The sequence below is a fragment of the Giraffa tippelskirchi genome, chromosome 8, assembly GCF_054371585.1.
Source record: "Giraffa tippelskirchi isolate mGirTip1 chromosome 8, T2T-mGirTip1v1.2.pri, whole genome shotgun sequence".
Lineage (NCBI taxonomy): Eukaryota > Metazoa > Chordata > Mammalia > Artiodactyla > Giraffidae > Giraffa > Giraffa tippelskirchi.
Genome location: NC_137282.1, coordinates 108,913,249 through 108,940,650, shown reverse-complemented (window position 1 = coordinate 108,940,650; position 27,402 = coordinate 108,913,249). Strand labels below are relative to the sequence as shown.

At 40.3% G+C, this 27,402-nt stretch overlaps 2 protein-coding genes across 14 annotated transcripts in view; one reads left to right on the top strand and one right to left on the bottom strand.

Annotated features, from left to right (window-relative positions):
* The window catches only part of PTCD2 (pentatricopeptide repeat domain 2), a 44,847-nt gene extending 42,395 nt beyond the window's left edge, over positions 1-2,452 (bottom strand). For 7 of the 8 annotated variants that reach the window (XM_081518543.1, XM_081518545.1, XM_081518538.1 and 4 more), the window contains exons 1-2: positions 1,812-1,944; positions 238-330 (exon numbers count right to left, since the gene is read on the bottom strand). In XM_081518543.1, coding sequence (XP_081374669.1) covers positions 238-330; positions 1,812-1,926 — 208 coding nt within the window. In that variant the 5' untranslated portion in view covers positions 1,927-1,944. Of the gene's footprint in view, positions 1-237; positions 331-1,811; positions 1,945-2,300 lie in introns of those variants that run through there. The other variant, XM_081518546.1, reaches the window with a different exon arrangement.
* Positions 2,034-27,402, top strand: part of MRPS27 (mitochondrial ribosomal protein S27) — a 118,187-nt gene continuing 92,818 nt past the window's right edge. For 4 of the 6 annotated variants that reach the window (XR_014061784.1, XR_014061783.1, XM_081518536.1 and 1 more), the window contains exons 1-3: positions 2,034-2,116; positions 12,155-12,232; positions 25,443-25,513. Coding sequence is in view for 4 of the 6 variants with exons in the window: in XM_081518536.1 (XP_081374662.1) it covers positions 2,044-2,116; positions 12,155-12,232; positions 25,443-25,513 (222 nt within the window). In the remaining 2 variants the exon portion in view is untranslated. Of the gene's footprint in view, positions 2,249-12,154; positions 12,256-25,407; positions 25,514-27,402 lie in introns of all 6 variants that reach the window. The other 2 variants (XM_081518533.1, XM_081518535.1) reach the window with 2 other exon arrangements.

Sequence of the window (27,402 nt, the reverse complement as noted above, 5' to 3'; positions counted from 1 at the left end):
CACTGGTCTAGAGGACTGGATGCAGCATCAGCTTCAGTATTTCTCTGGGATCCTGGGAGAAGGGTTAAGAGGAGAATGGTGAAATAAAAGGTGCACGTAGGGGCAGACTAGGAACTAAGAATAAATCATCTCAATTTCTTTTGAGATACAAAATCATTGAAAGAGAGACTGTATAGGGATAAAGACAGAGGAAAGTTGAATGACAGATAAATGAAAGAATTAAATAGATTTGATTACCTTTGGTGCCAGGAAGATTACATGCAACAGCCACCTTCTTATGTTGAAATTCCTTTAATTTCACAATACTGTCTGTGAGTAGATATCTTTTAGCTAAAAATCAGAGAAAGCAAAATCATTTTGATTATTTTATACTTAGCAAATAACATGTGTAGAGTTTGACCATCTCTTTCTAATAACTGATCTGATCTTCACTTAGTATAAATAATCCAACTAGACTGGTACAATTATAACAGTCACCCTCATAGGGAAGAAACATTTCCAAACTACCAGAGAATGCAAATCCTCCATGAGTCTTGTCTGTGTGTGTGAAAGGAGCTAATGATTGTGTATGGGGACAGCAGACAAGAATCTGGACTCCAAAAGACAGATAACAAAACAGGTATATCTAGATTTGGTTTAAACAGGTAGAAGCATATAGGATAGAAATAGCAGCTATAGTGTGACCACTGGAATTCCCAGTATTGTCATTTTCGAAATGAGGAGCTGTGACCTCTCAGATTTGGAATCTCAGTATCCACTAGATACATCAGGATTCACTCACCACAACTTAGCAGAAATGAGTTTGGGAAACATTATTTCTTTAAGATGCTGGGTTATGCATGAACTGGAGCATGGCCAAAGAATCGTCCACTATAGGAACTCTGTGTACAACAATAACAGTGTAACAATAAAAATTGCAGCTGATTTCTATAAAGGTGAGCAGTGGTTACAGCAGGACTGCCTTCTGTTCAACCCTTCCTTTGCCAGTTTCCTCCAGCCTTGGGCAAATTAGTTAGCGTCCTCCTTGTTAATGAGGGCTTCCCTGGTGGCTCAGAGGGTAAAGCGGCTGTCTGCAATGCGGGAGACCCCCGGGTTCGATCCCTGAGTCCAGAAGATCCTCTGGAGCAGGAAATGGCAACCTACTCCGGTACTCTTCCCTGGAAAATCCCATGTACGGAGAAGCCTGGTAGGCTACAGTCCATGGGGTCACAAAGAGTCGGACACGACTGAGCGACTTCACTTTCTTTCTTTCCTTAATGAAGAAGAGAACAGTACCTCTCTCACTAGGTGGTATGAGGAGAAAAGGAAAGAATGTATGTAAAATGTAGTAAAGCCTGACACAAAGTGCTAAATCTTTTATTATCATTCGCCAGGATTGTCAAATTTAATCATTTCCACAAAGATATTAAGGGTAATTTTGTAAATAAAGAAAGCTGCTCAGAGTCTTTCAGATTGTTAGTTAGAGCTGGACTCTATGGTCTTAGACCTCCTCCCCTCCCAAACTCTACAGAACAGTAGGCCCAAGGCGGAGTGGGGTGTTTCCGGGAAGCAGCACAGCTCCATCCGAGGAAATACTACAGCCCCAAGGTCAAAACCCCAGCCCAGCTGTCCTTTGATTTCCCGGCACACGGGCGTCCAAGACAGGCAGAGACCACCACTGCACCCAGGAGCAGAGGGCGAGGGCATGCTCTGTTGCTCTCGGCCAGTGAGTGACTGGGGCGCTGTTATTTCTCCAAAGAGATGCCCACTGAGGTGTAAAGCTTCCTTCTGTCCCACCCATCCCCTACTTCAAGGCTCGAGGCCGGGGATACCTCCGAGAGGGCAGAGGCAGCAGGCAGAACCAGAGCCTCCCACCCAGGGATACACCAAACTCCGCAGCGCCTGCAGCAGAAGGACTTGCTTCGGGGGCCGAAAGGTAGCCGCCATGCTGTTCCGGACCGCACCAACCGTGGGAGCCGGGGAGGGGGCGGAGCATCGACCGTGACTCCACCCCTTCCCCTGCCCGCCTCCCCCGGACCAGCATTCCTTTTGGTACGCTCCAAGATGGCGGCCCCCGTGGTGCGGCGCGGGATCCTCCTGGCGAGGAATGTGGCGCTGCCTCAGCTCTCTCTGGCAGGTTAGTGTCTGCTACTTTCGTGGGGCTGCTTCTTTAGGCCCCCTGAGAACTCTGTTCCTTGAGTAAAAGGAATAGTGGACTTTTAAGGAAAGAAGAAACCATTGGAGGTGATTGGTAGCACAGAAAGGGGAGGTAAGGTCTCTGACCCATCTCCCTCCCTAAAATAGTTTAAGTGTCTTCTTACCCAGAGGTGTGACGAGCAGAGCAAGTTCTGGTATGAGAACTTGTGCGGATGATTTGCTGCGTTTACGTGTTCGGGTGGTGGTCTTTTTGCTGCCCCTGAAAAGCCCAAACGTGACCCCACCGCCCTTCTGGGGCTGTGAAATTTCTCTCGCTGTTGTTTCTTTAGAGGGGCGTCCTAAACGTTCTCAACACCTGACGCGTCGCCAGACCCTAGTTTTCACTGAGTGGGTGAATTTCTCATTACTAATCTCAGTTTACCTGATGACCTTGGGCGCAATTTGGTTGACTTTTCTTCGCCGAAGTTTTCCATTCAAACAGTAAATGCTAATAGTTTTGAAATACTCTGATATCTGGGTAAATGACGGCTCACTCGAAACCTGTTTAAAGGACTTGCTGATGAAGACATTGAGAAAATTTTTTTTTAATTTACAGAAGTTAAATCCTGACAGGTGTGTCTGATTATATGATTCGGCTACAGTAGTCACCATTGGTTTTCCCAATGCCTATTATCTACTCTTTCTAACGTACCTCCTCTAGCCCCTGTTCAAAAGAAACACATACAGTTTTTCTCCACACATCTTTAAATATCAACGTGAAACCTTATCGTTGGCCACCAGAAGTTTTCTGAGGATTAGCTAGTTGACCTAGCTAATGAAAATGTTCCTTGTCACACATTAGGTAGTCTGCCCAGTTCTTGGCACCTCAGTAAGGATTAGGGTTGTAGCTGTTTACTAGTGTGTTTACTTAGGGTTGTTAATAAATGCTTTTCAATTTAAACAAGACCTTGTATTGTTAATCAGGGAAAGTATCATAGTTGCTTGGAATGTTTGGGACCAGTCATTGTTAGGAGGGAATGGAAGTTAAATAAAGGTGAATTGAGAGAATTTCCAGTTACCATTTTGATCTAAGATTGAAATGGTGAACTTGTGATAGGTTACACCTGTGCTATCCCTCTGTCGTGGCCATGAGTTGTAAGTGGCTATTTCAATTAGTTTAAATTTAAAAATTCTGTTCCTTAGTCACATTGGTGGTGGTGGTTAGTTGCTAAGTCGTGTCCAACTTGCAATCCAATGGATTGTAGCCTGCCAGGCTCCTCTGTCCATGGGATTCTCCAGGCAAGAATACTGGAGTGGGTACAAGGGAAGCTCAACATTAGCTACTTTTAAGTGCTCAGTGGACACCTGTGGCTAGTGGCTACTGTAGTGCATAGCTCCTTTATTGCAGAAAGTTACATTGCACAGGCACTGGGTTAGACCACAGATGAAGGGAGTCTTGAAATCAGGAACTGGAGGCTATAAGGCAAGTAATACGAGATGTTATTGTTTGGTTAGTAAGTTGTGTCCAACTCTTTTGCGACCCCATGGCCTGTAGCCTGCCAGGTTCCTCTGTCAATGGGATTTCCCAGGGAAGAAGAATAGAACGAGTTGCCATTTCCTTCTCCAGGGGGTCTTCCCAACCTAGGGATCAAAACTGTGTCTCGTGCATTGGCAAGCTGATTCTTTACCACTGAGCCACCAGAGAAGCCCCAAAATAAAGTGTAGCCCCAAAATAAAATGGTACATTGTTGACCACTGGGGGTTTGAGAATGCTGATAAGGAGCTTTACTTTAAGTCGTCAAAATATCTTAAACCGTTACAAGATAAAAGAGTAAAAAATTCATACACACTAATGACAAATCGGTATTTGGAATACGTTGGTACTTCCATCAGTTCTCCTTACAACAGATAAATAAAGGCAGCTAAAATAATCAACAGGATGGAAGCAAGATTTATTGAGGTGAACCAAAAAAGGGATTTCAGTATAAGAAGAGGCTAGAGAAAGAAACTTACTGGGCACTTACTACATAGTGGACATTAGGCGAAGCACTTACTATTGTATATGCCCTCATTTAAATTATGATCCAGTATTTCCCCATTTTACATATGAAGAGAAAGGCTAAGAGGCCTGGTGTAACTTGTCCAGATTTTCATATTAATGGAAGGCTAGGATTCTCATTTAGACTCTGTGACTCTAAAGCCTATCTGTGTTCACAATCACACTGCTTCCTTTTGGATGGGAAACATGTTTGGAGACATTTTACCAAAAGCCAAATTAACTATAAAAAAATAAGTTTTTAATAAATAAGTATTTACTAAGCTTCAAAATCCTGGTCTTTGGAGGCAGAATTAAGGAGAGGAAATATTCATTTTTCAGTGGATAGTTATCTTTGAATATTGTTGCTCTAAAAGTTGACTCCCTAAAGGGTAAGCATGTTCAAGATGGGTTTATCCACTCGGGTGGCATAGTTAGAGTGGGGTTAAATGGTCTGGGAGAGCTAAACTTGTGAGGCTGATAACATTCTATCCCCTTGCTACTTAAGTGTTGTCTGAGGGTCAAAATCATCATCATTACCTGGGAACTTTCAGAAATGCAGATTCTCTGTTCCCGCACCAGGCATGCTGAATCAAAATCTTCATTTAATCGAGATTCATACGCACCTTAAAGTTGGAGAAGCTGATCTAGATTTTCCATTTTCATTGTCCACTCAACATTCTTCCTGACTTCATAGAAATTCTTTCTGGTTTTAATGTTAATATACAGACCTCTCAACTACCAACTATCTCAGAGAGATGAATATCCTGATTTAAAAGATTTACAGAAAATTGAATGTCTGTCTTAAGGTATAGTAATTTCCTGTTGCTGCTGTAACAAATTACCACAAATTTGGTGGCTTAAAACAACATAGATTTATTACCTTACTGTTCTGTATGTCAGAAGTCTGATACAAAGTCTTACTGTGCTAAAATCAATCAAGGTTTTGAAAGGGATGTATTCCCTTCAGGAGTCTTTAGGGGTGAATTAGTTTTTCTAGCCTTTTCCATCTTCTGGAGACCACCTGCATTTCTTGGCTGATGGCCCCTTTCTCAAACGTCTTCAGAGTGAGCAGCGGCAAGTCAGGTCCTTCTCATATCACTCCGCCTCTCATGCACCACACTAACAAAGTGTCTCCCTCTTCTACTCTTTAAGGACCTGTGATGACTTTGAATCCACCTGGGGACTTCTTGGCCATCTAGTGGTTAAGACTCTGTGCTTTCGGTGCAGGGGGCACAGGTTCAGTCACTGGTTGGAGAACTAAGATCCCACATGCCCCGAGGTGTGGCTGAAAAAAACAAAACGTTGAGTCCACCTGTATAACCCTGGACAGTCGCCTCACTTTAAGATGAGTGATGTGCTGATCCTAATTCCATGTTGTTGTTGTTTAGTTGCTAAGTCATGTCCAACTCTCTTGCGACCCCATGGACTGCAACCCACCAGGCTCCTCTGTCTATGGAATTTTCCAAGCAAGAATACTGGAATGGGTTGCCTTTTCCTTCTCCACAGGATCTTCCTGATCCGGGCATAGAATTCTCTCGTCTGCTGCATTGCAGGTGGATTCTTTACTGCTGAGCCACCTGAGAAGCAATCTTAATTCCATCTGTCACCTAATCCCCCTTTGCCATGTACCATAACATTCACAGGTTCTGGGGATTAGGACATGGACATTTTTGTGGGAGACATTCTGCCTACAACACTGGATAACTCATTGCTGTGTTTGCCACTGGTTTCTATCAGGAAAATTTTCCACTTGCCAAGTTTAAATTCTTTATCCTTATACCCATTTCCTTTCATTCTGTTCTCAATGGAGATAGAAAATGATGTGTGCTTAGTCGCTCAGACAGGAATACTGGAGTAGGTTGCCATACCCTCCTCCAGGGGATCTTCCCAACCCAGGGATCAAAACCAGGTCTCCCACATTGCAGGTGGATTCTTCACCATATGAGCCACAAGGGATGGTAAGCAAACAGTTAAAGTTTATATACTTGAAAGTTAGTGGGCTTATCTTTTGTAAATTTACTAGTACACAGGGCATTCTGGGACTCCTGTCTTTCCCCACCATCACCTCCCTGCTTTATGTCTCCCAGTACCAAAATCATAAACATAATTCTCGATAACTGTTTTTTCTGACTTTAGAATAAGGAGAGCTGATGTCTTATGCTAGAATAAAACATATGTTAGGAGAAGAAATGGAGAATAAGTAAGAAAATGTAATATCAAGTAGAGAATATATAAGTCATTGGTGTCCTGGAATATATAGCTTAACAGTCCCCTCCTTGGGCTTTCATTTGCCTCTCTCCTTTTCACAGCTATTTGTAAGGCCTCCTCAGACAACCATTTTGCCTTTTTGCATTTCTTTTTCTTAGGGATGGTCTTGATCACTCCCTCCTGTACAATGTCACAAACCTCCATCCATAGTTCTTCAGGCACTCTGTCTAATCCCTTGAATCTATTTGTCACTTCCACTGTATAATCTTAAGGGATTTGATTCAGATCATACCTGAATGGTCTAGTGGTTTTCCCTACTTTCTTCAGTTTAAGTCTGTTAAACTTCAATTTAAGGCCTTACAAATAGCTGTGAAAAGAAGAGAAGTGAAAGGCAAAGGAGAAAAAGAAAGATATACCCATTTGAATGCAGAATTCCAAAGAATAGCAAGGAGAGATAAGAAAGCCTTCCTCAGTGATCAAAGAAATAGAGGAAAACAATAGAATGGGAAAGACTAGAGATCTCTTCAAGAAAATTAGATACCAAGGGAACATTTCATGCAAAGATGGGCACAATAAAGGACAGAAATTGTATGGACCTAACAGAAGCAGAAGATATTAAGAAGAGGTGGCAAGAATACACAGAGAACTATGCAAAAAAGAACTTCACAACCCAGATAATCACGATGGTGTGATTACTCACCTAGAGCCAGACATCCTGGAATGCGAAGTCAAGTGGGCCTTAGGAAGCATCACTACGAGCAAAGCTAGTGGAGGTGATGGAATTCCAGTTGAGCTATTTCAAATCCTGAAAGATGATACTGTGAAAGTGCTGCACTCAATATGCCAGCAAATCTGGAAAATTCAGCAGTGGCCATAGGACTGGAAAAGGTCAGTTTTCATTCCAATCCCAAAGAAAGGCAATGCCAAAGAATGCTCACACTACCGCACAATTGCATTCATCTCACATGCTACCAAAGTAGTGCTCAAAATTCTCCAAGCCACGCTTCAACAGTACGTGAACCGTGAACTTCCAGATGTTGAAGCTGGATTTAGAAAAGGCAGAGGAACCAGAGATCAAATTGCCAACATCCGTTGGACCATCAAAATAAACAAGAGAGTTCCAGAAAACATCTGCTTTATTGACTATGCCAAAGCCTTTGACTGTGTGGATCACAATAAACTGGAAAATTCTTAAAGAGATGGGAATATAAGACCACCTGACTTGCCTCCTGAGAAATCTGTATGCAGGTCAAGAAGCAACAGTTAGAACCCGACATGGAACAATAGACTGATTCCAGATCGGGAAAGGAGTACATCAAGGCTGCATATTATCACCCTTTTTATTTAACTTATATGCAGAGTCCATCATGAGAAATGCTGGACTGGAGGAAGCACAAGCTGGAATCAAGATTGCCGGGAGGAATATCAGTAACTTCAGATGTGCAGATGACACCACCCTTATGGCAGAAAGTGAAGAACTAAAGAGCCTCTTGATGAAAGTGAAAGAGGAGAGTGAAGAAGTTGGCTTAAAACTGAACATTCAGAAAACTAAGATCATGGCGTCCGGTCCCATCACTTCATGGCAAATAGATGGGGAAACAGTGGAAACAGTGAGAGACTTTATTTTAGGGGGCTCCAGAATCACTGTAGATGGTGACTGCAGCCATGAAATTAAAAGACACTTGCTCCTTGGAAGGAAAGTTATGACCCACCTAGACAGTATATTCAAAAGCAGAGACATTACTTTGCCAACAAAGGTCTGTCTAGTGAAAGCTATGGTTTTTCCAGTAGTCATGTATGGATGTGAGAGTTGGACTATGAAGAAAGCTGAGCTCTGAAGAATTGATGCTTTTGAACTGTGGTGTTGGAGAAGACTCTTGAGAGTCCCTTGGACTGCAAGGAAAACCAACCAGTCCATCCTAAAGGAAATCAGTCCTGAACATTCATTGGAAGGACCAATGTCGAAGCTGAAACTCCAATACTTTGGCTACCTGATTCCAAGAACTGACTCATTTGAAAAGACCCTGATGCTGGGAAAAACTGAAGGCGGGAGGAGAAGGGGATGACAGAGGATGATATGGTTGGATGGCATCACCGATTCAATGGACGTGAATTTGAGTCAACTCCGGGAGTTGGTGAAGGACAAGGAAGCCTGGCATGCTGCAGTCCATGGGGTTGCAAAGAGTTGGACACGGCTGAGTGACTGAACTGACTGAACTGGGCTTCCTAGGCGGACGTAGTGGTAAAAAATCCACCTGCCAATGCAGGAGACATAAGAGACGTGGGTTCGATCCCTGGGTCTGGAAGATCCCTTGGAGGAGGGCATGGCAACCCACTCCAGTTTTCTTGCCTGGAGAATGCCTTGGACAGAGGAGCCTGGAGGGCTGCAGTCCAAAGGGTCATGAAAGAGTTGGACATGACTGAAGCGTCTTAGCATGTTCGTCCCCTCCTCAGCTTATGCTCATGTAGAGAAAAGGGCTGTACTTGTTTCCCACAGAAGGGAGTGATCTACCTAGTTTTAGAAATTGGAATTCAGTTTGCATAGAAATGCTGTCATAACTTATGAATGGGTTATGTGAATTGTGTGTTTTGGCTCTGTGTCAGACTGTTAGAACATGACGAGACCTTAAATATCACCCAGCCAGCTCCTTCACTTAAAACTGCAGGGTCTGGTCTGCTCACTCCTGACCTGGTGTACAGCTACACACCTAATGCAGTGCCATCAGTGCCATTGGATTTTATTCATCCTTCTTGACAGATATAGGAATGTAACTGACAATTTATAGCATCATTTCTGTGAAAAAATGTATTCTAAGTTCCAAGCATCTGATCACTTATAGTTGCTATTTTTTAAAAATATCTTTATTCCCTTTTGACGGGAGGTTTTAATATTATTGCATCATTGCTTAAGCTTTAGACCTCAAATTTACACATATTTTTCTAGTAAAGTCTAACCTAACCCCTGCTGAAGACAAGGGAGGGACTGGTTTGGGTATAAACACACACAGGTGTGTTTATATTTGTTTTAGTTGGGAAATGGATAGAGAATAACAGTAGTGTCCTAATAGTGTGTGTAATCAGCTCCCATGCCTTCTAGTTGTGTTTGGTTGTGGTCTGCTGTGACCTTCAGGTAGCTATCTGCCATTCATTCCTTTTTAATTTTTTTTAAACAGCTTTATTTAGATTTAGTTCACATTCATCTAAAGTGGTCATTTTAATGCTCACTTAGTTTTTTTGTTACGTACACAGGGTTGTGCAGCATCTGTCACCACAATCAATTTAGGAGATTTTCATCACCTCAAAAAAAAAACCCCGTACTCATTAGCAGTCACGCCCCATTTCCCCCCAGGTTTTCCTGACCCTCTACCCTCCAGATCTGGGCAACCAATACACCTCTGTCTCTATAGATTTCCCTGTTGCTGACATTGCATGTGAATGGAATTATGTAATATGTAATCTTTTGTAATAGGCTTCTTTTTCCTTAGCATAATATTTTCAAGGTTCATCCATGTAGCATGTATCAATACTTCTTTTTATTGCTGAGTAATATTCCTTTCATAAGAATATGCCACATTTTGTTTATCCATTCATAAATTGATGGATATTTGCATTTTTCCTTTTTGGCTATTATGAATAATGTTGTATACAATTTTTTGTGTGGATCTGTGATTTCATTTCTCTTAGGTATATACGTAGGAGTGGAATTGTTGGGTTACCTAGTAACTCCGTGTTAACATTTTGCAGAACTGCCATACTTTTCCAGTGTGGCCGCACCATCTTACATTCATCCCAGCAATGTATGAGCCAAATTTCTCTACATCCTTATCAACAGCTGTTATCATCTGCCTTTTTGATCATAGCCATCCTAAGTGGATGTGTAGTTGTATTTCAGTATATTTTGCATTTCCTTAATGGGAAATGATATTGAACATCTTTCCATATACTTATTGGCCATATATTTATGTGTGTACTATTTATATGTATGTGTATGTTTTAGAAATGTTTTTTCAGATACTTTGCCCATTTTTCTGTTGAGTTGTCTTTTTAAATTTTGAGTTGTAAGAGGGTTTTTTTTCTTGATTGTTGTTCAGTCACTCAGTTGTGTCCAACTGTTTGTGACCCCATGGACTGCAGCATGCTAGGCTTCCCTGTCCTTCACCATCTCCTGGAGCTTGCTCAAACTCATGTCCATCGAGTCGGCGATGCCATCCAATCATCTCATTCTTTGTCGTTCCCTTCTCTTCCTGCCTTCAGTCTTTCCCAGCATCGGGGTCTTTTTCAGTGAGTCCGTTCTTGGAATCAGGTGGCCAAAGTATTGGAGCTTCAGCATCAGTCCTTCCAATGAATAGTCAGGACTGATTTCCTTTCGGATTGACTGGTTTGATCTTCTTGCAGTCCAGAGGACTCTCAAGAGTCTTCTCTAACACCACAGTTCAAAAGCATCAATTCTTCAATGTTCAGCCTTCTTTATGGTCCAGCTCTCACATCCATACATGACTACCGGACAAACCATAGCCTTGACTAGATGGACCTTTGTCAGCAAAGTAATGTCTCTGCTTTTGAATATGCTGTCTAGGTTGGTTATAACTTCTTCCAAGGAGCAAGTGTCTTTTCATTTCATGGCTGCTGTTACCATCTGCAGTGATTTTGGAGCCCAAGAAAATTAAGTCTGTCACTCTTTCCATTGTTTCCCATCTATTTGCCATGAAGTGATGGGACCGGATGTCATGATCTTCACTTTTTGAATGTTGAGTTTTAACCAAGTTTTTTCACTGTCCTCTTTCAACTTCATCAAGAGACTCTTTAGTTCCTCTTCACTTTCTGCCATAAGGGTGGTGTCATCTGCATATCTGAGGTTATTGATATCTCCCGGCAATCTTGATTCCAGCTTGTGCTTCATCCATTCTGGCATTTTGCATGATGTACTTTGCATAAAAGTTAAATAAGCAGAGTGATAATATACAGACTTCATGTACTCCTTTCCTTATTTGGAACCAGTCCGTTGTTCCATGTTCGTTTCTAACGGTTGCTTCTTGACCTGCATACAGGTTTCTGAGGAGCCTGAGATTCTGGGTAAAAGTCTCTAATCAGATAAATGATGTGCAGATATTTTCCTCCTGTTCTGGGTTCTCCTTTCACTTGCTTGATGGTGTCTTTGAAGGATAATAAGTTTTAATCTTCAGTTGTCGTTCCTCCTTTCTCGTTTATTCCTTGAGCTCTTGTTTGTTGAGCACTGTCATATGCAGTCATTGTGACAGGTGTCATCTTGTGGGTCACCCCAGATTCAGCTTGGTAGATTCCTCTTATTTACCCACTAGGTGCTCGGTACTCTTTGCTGTATGTGAAATAAGGGTAAATGTGCTGATCCAAGTCAGATGGAAATTTTTTAGGACTAACTAATGATGATAAACAGTCATTTAGTGAGTTAAGCAACCACTCAGCAAGTATTTTTGGTTCTAAGAAGGAATTTTAAGGCTTATCTAGGCTCTTTGTCAGTGGAAACAAATGGCTCCTAGGTCTAAAGTATTAGGAACAAAATTAGCAGCAGTTTTACTCATAATGTTATAACAGAAATTTTAACAGGTTTTCTGCATTTTCTTCCTGTGAGAGGTTGAATTCATGTTGTCATGAACTTAATTGTAAACTTATGCAGTATTGGTTACAGTTTCATAACGGATCTTTAAATAGTCTAGTAAATGGAAAATGTGGCAAAGATATGCTTAATAAAAACAGATGTATAACCTGAACATGTATTGAAACCATGCCTGTTGAGGTAATTGTTTTTTTCCTCAGGTAAAAGGTGCCTACTTTCTGCAGCATATGTGGACAGCCGCAAATGGGAAGCGAGAGCAAAAGAAGACTGTCACCTGGGTAGGTACTTACTATGCTATTATGTATGTCATTTCCAACCACTCCATGTTTGTTACTCTATACTCATGAGACACATGTGAAATGCTTTTATGATAATCCAATCAAATAAGCATATTTAAGTCTTAAAGTAATTAGACTATTGTTTCACATGTGGCAGAATTATTTTTTCTTTCTTGCAAATTTCTCTTTCATTTTTGCCTTGACAGTCTCTCTGGATTATGTAAACATTATTTTGTCTTGTTTTCTGTTCATTTTTATCATAAAGTTAGTTACCATGCATCCTGACTTTATTTTATCTGCAAAATCAGTCTTTATCATGATGGTTGAAAAATGATAGTTTTCCAAATTCATTAATACTTCCACATTTACTAATTAGTACTCAGTATTTACTGTAAACAAGAAGCCTCCCTTTTCTCCCACTTCTTGTTCTTTCTCTATTCATTATCAATATGATCTTGTAGATTGCTTTTTTTCTTTTAATGATTCATTACCATCCTTACCATTATTTTGTGTTAGTCAGATTCTCCCGAATTCTCTCAAATTTGGCTAATAGAAGCCCTTTCAAGCTGGCTTCCAGTGTTCCATCTTGTACCTTTCCTGCTGTAACCCTGAAATCAGTTGCAATTAACCCTTAAACAATGGGGGTGAAGGGCACCCACCCTCAGCACAAAAATCGTCACATAGCTTCTAGTTGGTCCTCCCTATAAGTGGTTTCTTCCTAGCCAAGTTTCCATCTACGGATTCAACCAACTGGGATCATGCGTGTAATCCTATAGTACACGTTTAGTGCAAGAAATTTATGTGTAAGTGAACCTGCACAGTTCAAACCTGTTTTGTTCCAGGGCCAACTGAATTTCTCCAGAGAGCACTGGTTCCTTTCACTAGGGATGGTATTAGAGACCAAGGCCTGTCCACTAGGTGACCCCTGGCTACTGTGGAATTTCTGCTTCTTTGCCCATTTAGTGGACAGAGCTAGGAAAAATATGTATATATACACACATTAATATACATATGTTCTCGTATATATATATGAGCTTACATGTACATATTTTACAAATTATGAGTTCATTCTGAAACCTCAGTTCATCTCTCCACAGAGTTCTTCCTTGCCTTCCTGTCATCCATATTTGTATCTTCCTTCTATATTGAACACACTGGCTTCCAGCAGGGCCAGTGTTTAGTTGTGGCTGTCAGTCTCAGTACTGCCTGTTATCATTTCTGACTTCTACCCAGTGGAAAGTGAAAGTGAAAGTTGCTCAGTCATGTCCGACTCTTTGTGACCCCATGTACTATACAGTCCATGGAATTCTCCAGTCCAGAATACTGGAGTGGTTAGGTGTTCCCTTCTCCAGGGGATCTTCCTAACCCAGGGATCGAACCCAGGTCTCCCCCATTGCAGGCGGATTCTTTACTGCTGATCCACCAGGGAAGCCCCTTCTACCCAGTAAGTACCAGCAATGCCTTACAGTCATTTTGACAGTCAAAAAAGAAAAAATACCACTATGTATTCTGAAATGTCCTTGAGGGCCTTTTGGTACTCCTTTTGGGAACCACTATTCTAGTGATGAAAGCAGCATGGGCTCAGTCAGTTAATTATATTGCAGAGCTTATTCTGATGTGCCATATATGAATTATACAAAAAGTGCTGTGGAAGTACAGAAATGAATATGAAGAATTTCGTAAAAGCTATTAACACTTTCCTAGGTATGAAGGGAAAATTAGGAAACAGCCATTATATTTGGTGCTTTGGTATGGATCAGCTCTGTTATTCAGAGACAAACCCAGGAAATATTGTCATGGATTCTTGAGTGAGCAGATGCTCTTTGCCAAAGAATAAGCGTAACAGTCTCCAGTGAATATATATCCCACAGAGGTAACTGTCTCCTCTCTGTTAAGATTAATGTGCTTAGAAAAGCAGTACATACCAGCCACGATTTACTGAATACTATCCTGCCAACAATCCTTTCTGTACATCCCGAGGCCCTATCAAGTCAGAAGTGATTTTTTCCTCATCCTGTATCTTACAGCACTTTGTACCTTGTGTGACGTGGTCATGAGTGGACACTTGAAGTGAAAATGCCTGGGTGTTTTTCCCATCTCTGCCAGCTTTCAGAACCTAAGTCTCTTATCTGGGTTCCTGTACCTATCAATTAGGGATGATGATAATGCCTGCCCCAGATCATACTCTGACATACAGTAGCTGCTGCAGAAATATGTGAAAGGAATAATCTAGGATATGAGGTAAGATGAGGTTTTGAAACTCAAACTGCTTGGAAGAAAAGAGGCTAAGACAATATTTTCTTCCTGCTGTGTAACAGAATATTATTAAAACTTGCATTCATATGTGGTATTACTGAACGTTTTTCTTAATTCTTTTTCTTTTTTTAAATTTCTTTTTGGCTGTGCTGGGTCTTCCTTGCTGCCTAGGCTTTCCTCTAGTTGCGGGGTGGGCGGGGGGCGGGTTCTCTAGTTGGCTGAGCAGCTGCACAGGCTTCTTATCATCGTGTTGGCTCTTGTTGCAGAGCCTGGGCACTAGGGCGCACAGTCTTCAGTAGTTGCGGGTAGGTGGGACTCTAGACCACAGGCTCAGTAGTTGTGGCGCAGGGGCATAGTTGCTCGGCAGCATGTGGGGTCTTCCCGGATCTGGGATTGAACTCGTGTATCCTGCACTGGCAGGCGGATTTTTCGCCACTGAGCCACCAGGGAAGCTCCCAAATTCTGTAATGGAGCCTTCTGGCTGGGATATGGCCCTGAGAATCAGGCGGTACACCTGGGACTGCATTCCCATGATCGGACAGTAGGTGGCAGTGTGGCTCCTCCGGAGACCGCAGAAGCCAGTGGAGCCGGGTGTTTGGGCACTGCCCTCTGGGAAGCGTTTCCTTTCCGTCGTGCGCGGAGGGCTGCCTTCGGCATGTGGAGCGCTCTGATTGGGCGCTGTGTTCTGGTGCGGGCTCGCTGATTGGGGGAAGGCGCAGGGGGCGATATGAGGCTTTTACTCCGCGCGTCCCCATTGGAGGGCATGGAGTGGGGTGCAGTGGATCGCGCTGCTGGGAGCGAAGATGCATGGGTGTGGGTGTGGGGCTTTGGCTTCCCTCCTCTTTAAGTGATTTTGCTTCCACAAATAGTGGCAGAGGAGACCTGGATTCTCTCGAATCGCCGTGCAGCTGCGGTGCCTCTGTTCCGTCTCATTAATGGTTTTGTGTTAGAGCTTTGGGTGAGGGATTAGGAGGATCTGTCCAGCTAACCGTCTGAGAGAAATTTATTATTGCGGAGGTCTAGATAAAGCAGGAGTAGTATACCTATGCTGTAGTCTGGGGCAGGCAGGCCGTGAATGCAGGCCGGGTCCTCTGGCACCAGAGTCGGAAGGCAGCTTCTCTTCACTGCAGTGTCTGTGCCGGGCTCTGTGCTAGGCACTTCACAGGCACTATTCCATATCATGTTCTCAACAGCCGGCTGAAGCAGCTGCTGTTTCCCTTAGAGATGAGGAAAACGAGACCAGATCCTAACATTTGCTTAGGGCTATACATTATTCTGGAGAAGGGTAGGCAACCAACTCCAGTAGTCTTGCCTGGAGAAACCCATGGACAGAGGAGCCTGGCAAGTTATAGTCCATAGAATCTTACAGAGTCGGACGTGGCTTAAGCGACTTAGTACTCACGCATACAGTATTGTCTTCCTGCTGAGAAATAGGTTTCTTAATGATTGCTGTAGTATTTGCAACTCTACCTTACTGTCTTCTTTTGCACTGAAGCAGTGGATCTCTTGCTTTTAAAAAATATTTTTTGATTGTAGTATAATACATATTGAAAAGCGAGCAAATTGTAATGTACAGATTGATGAATTATCACAAAGTGAACAAACTTGTGTAGAAGAACATTCCTACCACTCCGGAATCCCTTATTGTGGCTCCCCTTCCCCTCTTCAAACCGTTATTCTGACTTCTAATGAATGCCATAGGTTATTATTATTTTTTAAAATGTTTTATGATAGAAAATGTAAAACATACAAAGGTAGAGTGAATGGTATAAGGAATCTTCTTTACCCATCACTTTTATTCAACAGTTACCAGCGCATGGCCAGTCTTGACTTCATCTCTACATCTGCTTATTCCCCCATCCTGATCTTTTGGATGATTTTGAGACAGATCTCAGTATATCATTTTACCCATAAATATTTCAGTACATACCTCTAAAAGATAAGGATATTTTTAATACTGTTATAGCACCTATAGTATTAATCATCATTTAAATATGAAATATCAAGTCAGTGTTCAAATTTCCTAATACTGATACATTTTTTAATGATTATGCACATAAGGTCCAGGCAGTGCAGCTGGTTATGTTTCCTGCCTTATCTTACCTCTTTTTAAATCTTTTAATGGAAACATGCAGAGGTAGAGAGAATAGTACATAATGAACCCCCATGGTCTGTCACCCAGAATCAACAGTTATCAATTCCCTGCTAGTCTTGTTTCAAGCCCCTACCACCTCACCAGATTACTTTTTCATAAATTCTTGTTATCTGATCATTTTATACTTATTTTGATATAAAAATAGATAGGCTTTAAACTGTATATATGTAACTATAATATCACTCATACCATTACCAAAAATTAGTAATTCCTTAACATTATTAAATATTTGCTCAATGTTCACATTCCCTCAGATGTCTTATACACTTCTTTTTAATTTATAGTTTGTTGAAATGGATTTCAGATAAGGTCCATACATTGCAATATGTTGACATGATTTTGATCTATAGGTTTCTCTTCATTTATTTCTTGAAGAAAATGGGTCTTTTGTAGTTTCCCACATTCTAGATTTGCCGTTTTCATCCTTATGATGGTATTTAATATGTTCCTCTACCATCCTTATAAAACTGGCAGTTGGAGACAAAAGCTTGATCAGATTTTTTGTATTTTTGTTTTTTCTTTTGACATGAGTACTTCATAAGAAGTGTCATTTACTATTGTCAGGAGGCACACAGCGTTTGGTTGTCATGTTAATGTTAAAGGCCATTTGTGAATGTTGCTTAGATCCATTATTTCATTAGAAGCTGCAGAATGTTGCTATTTTATTTCTGTAATTTCTTCCTCATTTATTATCCAGAAAATTTTTGTTAAAGAATTTCTTTTCATCAGCAGTTTAGTTATCCTGAGTTATAGTTTGTATGGAAGAGGCAGCTTTGAAAATAATGAATTGACCGCCTACCATCCTCCAGAGGTTATCAATGAGGGTTTTAATTTTTTTTTAATAGCATGAATTCATGGACTTACGTATCCCAGACATTTTAATCCATTGCAGTTGATATTTTTTATTGAAAGAGCCTTAGTTCTCCAATTAGGCTCTGTAAAGCCCTGGGAGTTCTTGAACTTTCCAACTCAGATCAGAAGATTTTCATTTTAGACTGCTTCTGTACTGGACTTCCCTTTGGTTAAAATAAACACTGAATTAAAGCTTTGTCTCTGAAATTTCTTCATTAGCTGTGCAGATCTACTGGGGAGGTACAGAGTGAAAGTTAGCAGCATCAGCCAGTTAGCAGCTGTTGAATTACAGACTAGGGCTTGCACTGAATAGGATTCAGGAGAAAATCATGCTGGGGAGCTGGGTGGTAGGAGGGCAGGTCTCCTGGGGGAAGTCCCTGGGTTCCATGAGAAGTTCGCTTGATCACCCGGCCAGGGCCAAGGGCCCAGGTGACTTGAACTGAATTGGTTCTTGAGCCCTACTGAATTAAATATTTTATTTCTGATTTTTTCATTTTATAAGTAATTATAAAGTAAGGGATACCTTTTAGTTTTAGTTATTGACTTTTTGTTTCTGGTTTGTTTGTATTTTGGCGGGAAGGTGGGGGAGCAGAATTCAGGTTGAAACCAAGCACTGTGACCATCTCTTACATTATCTAGACGCTTCTCCCATTAGCTGAGGTTTAGTTTTTCTGTCATTTCAGCTATGGAGCTTTTTGGCTGTTGCAGTAGTTTTTCAAATCCTGCTCTTGGAGCTTGATGGAGATTTCCTTTTTTTTTTTTTTTCCTGATGGAGATTTTCTGAGGCCTGCTTTCCTGTTTGCATATCTGTGACATATATTCATTCACTAGATTTCATAATGACCGTCTGTTGACAGTTCTAGAGGTGGGTCTGGCCTGTGTACATCTTCCTTTAGTCTTAGTATATATGTGTACAAAGCTTGCCTTCATGTTTTTTCCTTTATTGTTTATAGCTTCTGGTGACAGACAAATAGAAGGAAATCTAAATATTTATATTCAGAATGGTTCCTAGGTTAATTTTTCCTAATTCCTTCTATTATTTCCATACATGGTATTGGTCATCTCTCCCTATTTTTCTTTTTAAATGTGGGAAACAAATACAGAGTTTCAGCCTGTGTTTTCCAGATCGCTTCTTTTAGGAAATAAAATAATAACTTGTACCTAGTTCTTTAAGAATTATATAAATTAGATAAGGTATGCATATGGTCCTACATCCAGAAAGAGCTTAACATTGACTGAATGGTTAACAATGATGTACAGTTACACAGAAATCATGAAAAACTGAAACCATCTAATAATTTCTCACCTAAATCTCCCAGAGTTCAATAGAGGATCCATGTTTCCTTCAGAGACTTTCTTCACAACTTTGACCCAGAGACTACCCTGCTTTATAAAAGGCTTCTTTCCAAGCACATCAGTACTATAGATTTTGTGATCATTAAAGAGATTATCATTTTCTTTCTCAGAATTTTCTATACTTTGAAGCTGTGTTACTTTGATGTACACCAGGTTAAAATTATCTTCCTGGAAAAATGGATTATGTAATGACCATCTAACCTGAAAAAGAAAGGCTTTTTACTTTTAAATCTGTTGTGTCTGATATTAATATAGCTGCACCAGCTTTCTTTTGGCTACTTTTTTGCCTAGTACATTTTTCATAAAGATATTTTTAACTCTTCATGCGTTCATATGATTTATATAGCTGGATTATGTATTTTTAAAACTGGTCTGACAATTGTTATGTTTGTAACTGGCAAGTTTAGTCCATTTACATTGTCATTTTATGATCAGTGATTTATTTGGATTTATTTCTGCCATATTTTGTGATTTGTCCCATCTTTATTCTTTTTTTCTATCTTCTTTTCGATTGGTTGTAGTATTTTTGTTTTTTACATTTTTCCCCTCCAAAAATTATATCCTCTGTTTCTACTCTTTCAGAATGGTAGATTTTACCATTCCAACTCTACGTCTTTTAGATGATTGCTTCATAACTTCTAGCATACATATTTACCTTAAATTCTAGGGTTAATCACACTCTGCTGTCCTTTAGTCCAGTCACATAACCCTCAACCATATGTTACTGTCTAATATTAAAGTTTTGTCCTTTAAAACATGTAAACACATAAGACATTATTATTTTAAACAATTTCCCCCAGACCGAATCAATTTTATTTACTTATCATTCTTTCTAGCATCTCAAGTCTTTTTTAAAGGACCATTTTCTGTCTTCCAAAAACACATCTTCTAAAAAACACAACTTGTAAAAATTTCCTTTAGTGATACTTGTTGCTAATAAATTCAGTTTTTGTTTTAAGATGTCTTTATTTTTCCATTAAACTTAAAAGGTAGTTTTGTTAGATGTGTAATTCTCTTGATTGTATTTACTCCCAGCATGTTATTCTACTGTTTTCTCTTGTTTCCAGTGAGAAAGCACCTGTTGGCATGGTTGCTTTTCTTTACCTTCTGGCTACTTTTAAAGTCTTCTTATTCTTCAGTTTAAGTGTAATATATCATGGTGTGGGTTTAATTTTACTTAATTGACTTGAGATTTTTTGTGTTTCCTAAATCTGAGAATGGATGCTTTCCATCAGTTCTAAAAACCACTTAGCTCTTAGCTCATCATGTATCAACTCTCTCCATTCTCTTTATTAATAACGTCTTCTGGAAATTCAAGTAAATATGTTTTAGACCTTACTATTCTATTTGCTGGGCTTCCCTGGTAGCTCAGCTGGTAAAGAATCTGCCTGCAATGCCAGAGACCCCAGTTCGATTCCTGGGTCAGGAAGATCCCCTGGAGAAGGGATAGGCTACCCACTCCAGTACTTTGGGCTTCCCCAGTGGCTCATGTGGTAAAGAAACTGCCTGTAATCTGGGCGACCCTGGTTCGATCCCTGGGTTGGAAAGATCCCCTGGAGGAGGGCATGGCAACCCACTCCAGTATTCTTACCTGGAGAATCCCCATGGACAGAGGAGCCTGGCGGGCTACAGTCCATGGGGTCACAAATCAGACACAACTGAGTGAGTATAAGCACAGCACATTCTATTTTCTGTATCTCTTAATGCCCTTTTTATACTTTTTGTTTTTATTAATCTCTGCTGCAGTCTTCTTCTGTCTTGTAATTCCTTTTAGATCTTTCAGGTTGGTAATTCTCACCTTAGTTGTATCTAATCTGCTCTTTAACTTACGGAATTTCTTTTTTACAACTTTGTTGACATGTTATTTACATAGAATATACCACACATACTCAAAGTGTGCATTTTGACGAGCTTTGACATACGTGTGTGCGTGTCTGTCCGTGAAATCATGACTGCAGTCAGGATGATGAGCACACCTATCACCCAGCCCCACATTCTCGCCTCCTTCTTTGTAGTCCTTTCCTACTCTTCCTGCCACCTTCCCAGGAAACCGCTGGTATTTTTTGTTATAGTTTAGTATATATTTTCTATAATTTTATGTAGTAAAATCAACTCTTTAAACCACTTAAACCACAGTTCTCAAGTTGGTGTATCTTGCATGACATAGGAAGTGTGGATTAGGGCCTCAGAGGTGTGAGGGCTGCTTTCGTGGCTTAGAATCCTCAGGGGATGGCATCCTCGCTGTTTCCCTTTGCAGGGTCTGTTCCTTTCCAGTTCACCTTCACTGCAGGTATAACCGTAGGCAGTCCTGGCTTTACCTGATGATCTGTGCAACAGTTTCCCACCTTACAAAGGCCTTGGTTCTGTCCCATTCCCTGAAAGTCATGGAAACCACAGCTCTGTGTCACTGGGGCCTGCATATGCTCTCAGATGACTGCTACCCTCAGGAGTCCCTTAAACACACAAGGTTTGTGCTTCCGTCTTGCCTTTAGCCTCTGATGATTAGATCTGTCTTCTTGAAACCTCAGTCATATATTTGACAGTTTTTTTAAACATTTTATTTAGATGTTTTATTTTTATAGTAGGGAGAATTTTTTTAAAGCTATTCAGTCCACCTTATTGCTGAGATGGAATTCAGTTTAATACCTTCTTCAAACTTAGCAGCAACATCTGAGACTTGTTTTGTGTTCCTTCCATGGTAGTTCTCAAAGTAACTTACTCAAGTGCTTGCCAGGCTACCTCAGAATCTCCTGGGGCTTTTGTTTAAAAATTTGTGTTTCCATGGTCTCACCTCAAACATATGGAATTAGAGTCGCCTTCTGGGTGTGAAGCCTGAGAATCTGACATTTTAAAGTCTTAAAGCCTCCCAGGTTTCAAATCCTTAACCAAGATTATACTTCGTATAGTGTGGGGGTCCTCAATGAAATCCTTCATGTGCTTAGACTATCAGTGATTTTTTTTCTTCAAACAAAAGAACAGTTTTATACTAATGTAAATTTCATTTTCTGGACATATTTCCACATTGTCTATATAGCTTTAAGTTTTGTTAAATGAAGGATTCAAATTTCAGATCCATTTTCCTTTAGAGTCTTTGTTGACCTCAACTGTCCACTGCAATGTGTATTCCTAAGGAACTGAGTGACAAGCAAGAAGGCATCTTCTTTGGCACATCCCTTCGAATAAAACCTGGGCATCTGCTGGCCCCTCGCTGAAATGTGACTTGTGACTGTGACTGTTGAGACCACGGTCCAGAAGCCTGTGGCGCTGGCCCGCTGCAGGCCGCAGCTGCCCCAGCTTTTGTGGCCATCCCTGTTCTGTGCGGTTTTCTGCTTCATTCATCACGCCACTGCTATCATGTGAGGTGATTGGTGCATATTATATTTAGCAGTAAACCTTTCTCTGACTTATAGTATGCAAATATTATTCATCAGATGCTGGCTCGACAGCTGTTGCCTTTTTTGAGGCCCCAGTTGATTTCACTTGACTGAAGATATCTTGGTGTAAAAGATTAAAGTGGAATCTTGACTCTACGCTACAGAAGCCAACTCAATCCAAACGTTTAGCTACATACTGTGCATTATATGAAACCCATGAAGAAATGGAGGTCATTTTAATTCAGCCAGTAGATCCAAATCCTGCATTTTTTTGGTTAAAATTTAAATTTTGAGTAAAGGGAGTTGATTCTTTATATTGCCTATCATCTCAACATAAGAACCTTGATTATGAAGAGATCATAAAGATTTGGTGTCTTGGGAATGCTAGTTAATGTCATTCTGTGAACAGTTAGATTTAACAATATTAATTTGCGTTACTGTGAAGAGGTTTTAGGGACTTCTTTGTATGTGTGTATTTGTGTTTTAAAATTTTTAAATCACATGGTATCAACCCCTTTAAGATAGTCATAAGAAAAATTAGTAACTTTTTACATCATAGCAGGTTTTAGTGGTTTTGCAGAGTTCCTTTCCCCTAGTATCTAGAGTCATTGAGAGCATTACCCCAGGGAAAGAAAAGAGAAAAATATTGGTTAAGTGCACAGCAATAGGTCTTCAACAAATACTTAGCAATTGATTCCCTGTTGCCTTTTTGCTTAATGTTAATTTCTTTCACCAGGGAGAAAAAAAAAACTTGGAACTCCAAGTTGTAGAGTTGACTCTTGAACAACATGGGTTTGAACTGTGCGGCACAACTTAAATGTGGATTGTTTTCAATACAGCTTTACACGATGCAGTTGGGTGAATCCTCAGATGCAGAGAGCCAGCTCTGGGACTTGAGCATCTGCACATTTTGGTATCTGTAGTGGGAACTGAAACCAGTCCCATGAGAGAACCAAGGGATAACTCTACTTCTGTTTTCTTCCTCTCTTTCTTTCCTCCCTTTCTTACTCCCTTGCTTTATTCCTTTTATTTATTTACTTAGATATATTGAGTGCCTTTTATAGAATTCTTGCAGGAACTGAGAATGTGTCAGTGAATTTTAAGTCCTAGCCTTTATGGTTTTTATTTCTAAGTATAAAAGACAGGAAAAACCAAAACAACAACAACAACAAACACAGACCAGTGTGTGGGGGCATTTGTGGATCATAGAAAATATTCTGGATTTTATTTTATTATTTTGTTTTAATATTCATTTGTTTGGCTGTGACAGGTCCTATTTGTGGCACTTGGAATCTTTTTAGTTGCAGCACGTGGGATCTTTAGTTGTAGCTTGTAAACTCGTAGTTGCAGCATGTGGGATCTATTTCCCTGACCAGGGATTGAACCCAGGCCCCCTCCATTGGGAGCATGGACTCTTAGCCACTGGACCACCAGGGAAGCCCCTCTGGATTTTATTCCAAGTGTGATAGGAAACTGTTGGCTGGCTGAGACAAGAAAATAACAGGATCTGACTTATCTTTTAAGAGGCTCAGTCAGACTGCTGTGTGGAGATGAAGTTGTAGGTGTGGGGACAGTAGTTAAGGTGACTAGTCAGGAGGTGAGAGGTTAGCTGTGGTAATGGTGAAACATATAAATTTCAGATCTAGCGCTTATATGATTTGCTAGTACATGGTCACAGAGTATGAAAAAGAATGGAATCAACAGTGATGCCTTGGTTTTTGGCCTGAGTAAGCCAGTTAACATGCGGCCTTTTACTGAGATGGGAAAGGCTTGGAGGAAAGCAGGTTTGGAGTGGAAGGTTGGAGCATTAAGAAGACAAGCAATGTAAAGATACCACACGAAAATGCACCTATGCAGTTGGAAGTAAAAGTCTGGAGTCATAGGCAGAAGTCAGGGTAGGCATATACGTGTACAGTCAGTAGTCTGTAGATGATGATTAAAGCTATGGGGAAGGAGAGAATGAGATACCCATGGAGCGAACAGATGGTGAAGAGTCTGCTCCTCAGGGCACGTCAGCATCAAGAAGTCAAGAGGAGGAGATCCTGCAAAGGAACCCAAGAAAGAGAAAAAGAACGTTTCGTGAAGGATAGAATGGTCGACTATTGTTAGGGAAAGGTAGGTGAGATGAGGATGAAGAATTAACACTGGATTTAACAAAGTGGACGTGGACTTCGGTGTCAGCAGAGTGAGGGAACAAAGGCTGACTTGAGTGGGTTCAAGAGAGGATGGAGCTAAGGAAGTGGTGACAGTTTTCTTGGGGAAGACTCCTTGGAAGCAGAGCAGAGAAGTAGCTGGAGAGAGAGAGGAGGAGGTCACAGGAAATTTTTGCCATTTTTGGTTTTTGTTTCTTTAATGAAGTACATCCTTTATTTAGGAAAAAAAATGGAGGCAGAGTCTATGGACACAGATGCTGGTGGCCTGGTAGGCCTGATGGAAGGAGGATGGGGTTCCTATGATTGCTTCTGTTTTATACTGAGGGAAGTAAGACACAAACCATGAGCTGAGAGGGAGAGGAGAAGGGGAAGGAGCACACATACTGTTAAGTTCTAGAAGCAATGAGAAGGCATGAAATAATTATTTTGGAGAGTATGTTGCCTGTTATTCTAGGTCTTCTTGGACTCTGAGATAACAGTGTAATCTCAGGAATACCAAGTATGTGTATGGATGTTCTGGTAAAAGGATCCAGAATAGGAATAGTTGAGGCTGAAAATCACTAATTGTAGTCAGAGTGCCTTGCCGTCTGATTTGTCCAGGGGATGTGTAAAAGTCATTTCATAAGTTCCAACTGAAAACATTTTTGAACAGCTAATATCAATTTATTTATCTGGTTCAAAATGCAGAAGGAACAGATGTGTAAGCATTGAAGAATCTCCTTTTCTTGGCCACTGCCATCTAACTCCTTTCCCTGGAGTCTGTCAACAATAACACTTCTTGTGTCTCTTCCAGAGATGTTTTACAGATCCAGTTCTAAAAAGCTAAATCTATGCTGGGGTTTTTAAAACAATCCTTTCTCCAATCAAGTAAATACTTAAAAAAAATTTATACTGATATTTCTCTATTCTCTTTAATTTGTTAAGAATAATTTTTTAAAAAGAGCATCCCTTTTAATACTGACTTCATAATGCTGACAGCCATCTGCCAGGAGCTGCATCTGTTAGATTTTTCTTTAGAAATATGTATAGTCAACAAGGTTCTTTTTGTTTCTTTGTCTTCACAGCTGATCTGGCATCTTTGATGGATAAAACGTATGAGAGAAAGCTGCCTGTTAGTTCTTTAACAATATCACGGGTAAGAAAACTTACTTATATTTTCAAGGAAGAAGGAGGAAAGCAAGAAAGGCTATTTATATAGATGAGGCTGTATAAATAAAGACCATCTTTTATAGGAAATATTTTTCCAGAGTATCATATGTTTTTATAATTACTAATAGATATTTTATGATGAAGTAGTAAATTTCTTTGACAGGAACAAAAAGGTCATAAATTTACCAGACTCTAATGTCAGTGATCAGTGTTGTTTATCTAACTTAATTTTTCCAGGATGTGATATGATACCATCATTTTTTTCAAAGTTGATATACTCTTCAAAGTGATAGTATTCACTTGTTAATATTGGAAGCAAATTTGGCAGTTGAGAAAGTTTGTAAAAGACTTAATTTTAGGTTGCTACAGAGCATTAGATGGGAGAATAATCTTAGACTAGGAATCAAGAATAGAAATTGATCCATTGACCATTACTAATGCGCTTCTATGCCAGCTGTTGTACTAGTTTCTTAACATTATCTCACTATTCTCATAGCAGCCATATGAGATAAGCATTGTTATCTCCATTTTGCATGTAAGACTCAAAATGGTTGATGACTTTCCCGATTTTACATGGTTCATAGGTGGAAAAATTGGTCTTTAAACCCAGATCTCTGTGGCATCCAAGTTCTTTTCTGTTGCCTCCCAGAAATAGACCTGATCTTGTCTTCATGAATTTCCTTTGTGACATTAGGCAACTGGGCCCTCTCTCAATTTCCTCCTTCAGTATGGAGACAGTAGTATCTTCCTCACAAGGCGTATGGGATGCTAAATTGAGATCTTAGTTGTGAAAACTATTTGTAGAAATTAATGACACCATGAAATTGAAAAGACCGTTAAATCCAGGAGAGGAAAAATAAAGAAACCATCATCGCTTTTAGTCTCAGTGCTTTTTTCTGCTCCTTGATATTTTCCATTTAGTGGGGAAACTGTTTAGCTTGATCATAACCTAGTAATTTTCATATTGGAGAGGAGCCGAAAGACCACTGGTTCATCCCGTATATGATGGATAAAATCTCTGTAGCCGTAGTGCCTGGTGTTTGTTTAGGCAGCACTTCAGAGCTTAAAGAGCTCTCCTGTAAGAGCTTTCACACACATTTTCTCGTTGGAGCTTCATACTCTTCAGTGCAGATGCCTTTATTCTGTTTATGCAGACGAGCAGCTAAGCTCCAGAGAGACTGTCATCTGTGTATGCCACACAACATGCAGTCAGGAGAGCTAGTTTTCAATCTCGAGTCCTGTGTTTGAACCATATTTTATCTGCCCCTTAATAAAATTTCTAAATCAAATCTATTAAGTCCTCCAAAGAGGACTCAGAAGTCTCCCCTCTGTACTCTCCTCTCAATCCTCCTGAAGTCTTAACTTTATTCACTACATCCATTATTTCCTACTTCATCTTTTTTGCCTCTGAGTCTTTAGTTTAAAGTAGAATTCATCCCCAGAAGAGTCTTTTCTGTTTCTCTGGTTTAGAGTTAAGGAGCACACTGGGGTATTTTGTGGGTCAAAAGGAGACTTGGTTGGTAGACAGTAACAAGTTGACTGGTCCATAGCAGAACCAAGTCAGATAGGAAAAATGAATATAAGACCAAGTTCTCTAAATTTAGATTTTCCTCTTTTGGGTCATGTTTTTTCAGCCATTTGAGTCTTCATCTTCTGAACTATTGTGTTTCCATGTATTTGGAGCTTGGAAAACAAAGTATCAGGATTTAAAGATAAAGGAAAATATCAGCGACTAATTATAGAGTAAGAAGAGCCCTTTCTTGTTTGGAGCAGAGTTCGTGTTTAGTTTTCAGTTTTTCTAACCAAGGTTGTTCTACATATAGAAAGAGGCCATCGTAGATTCTTTGTTGGTATTAGCATAAAGTGGTATGAAGG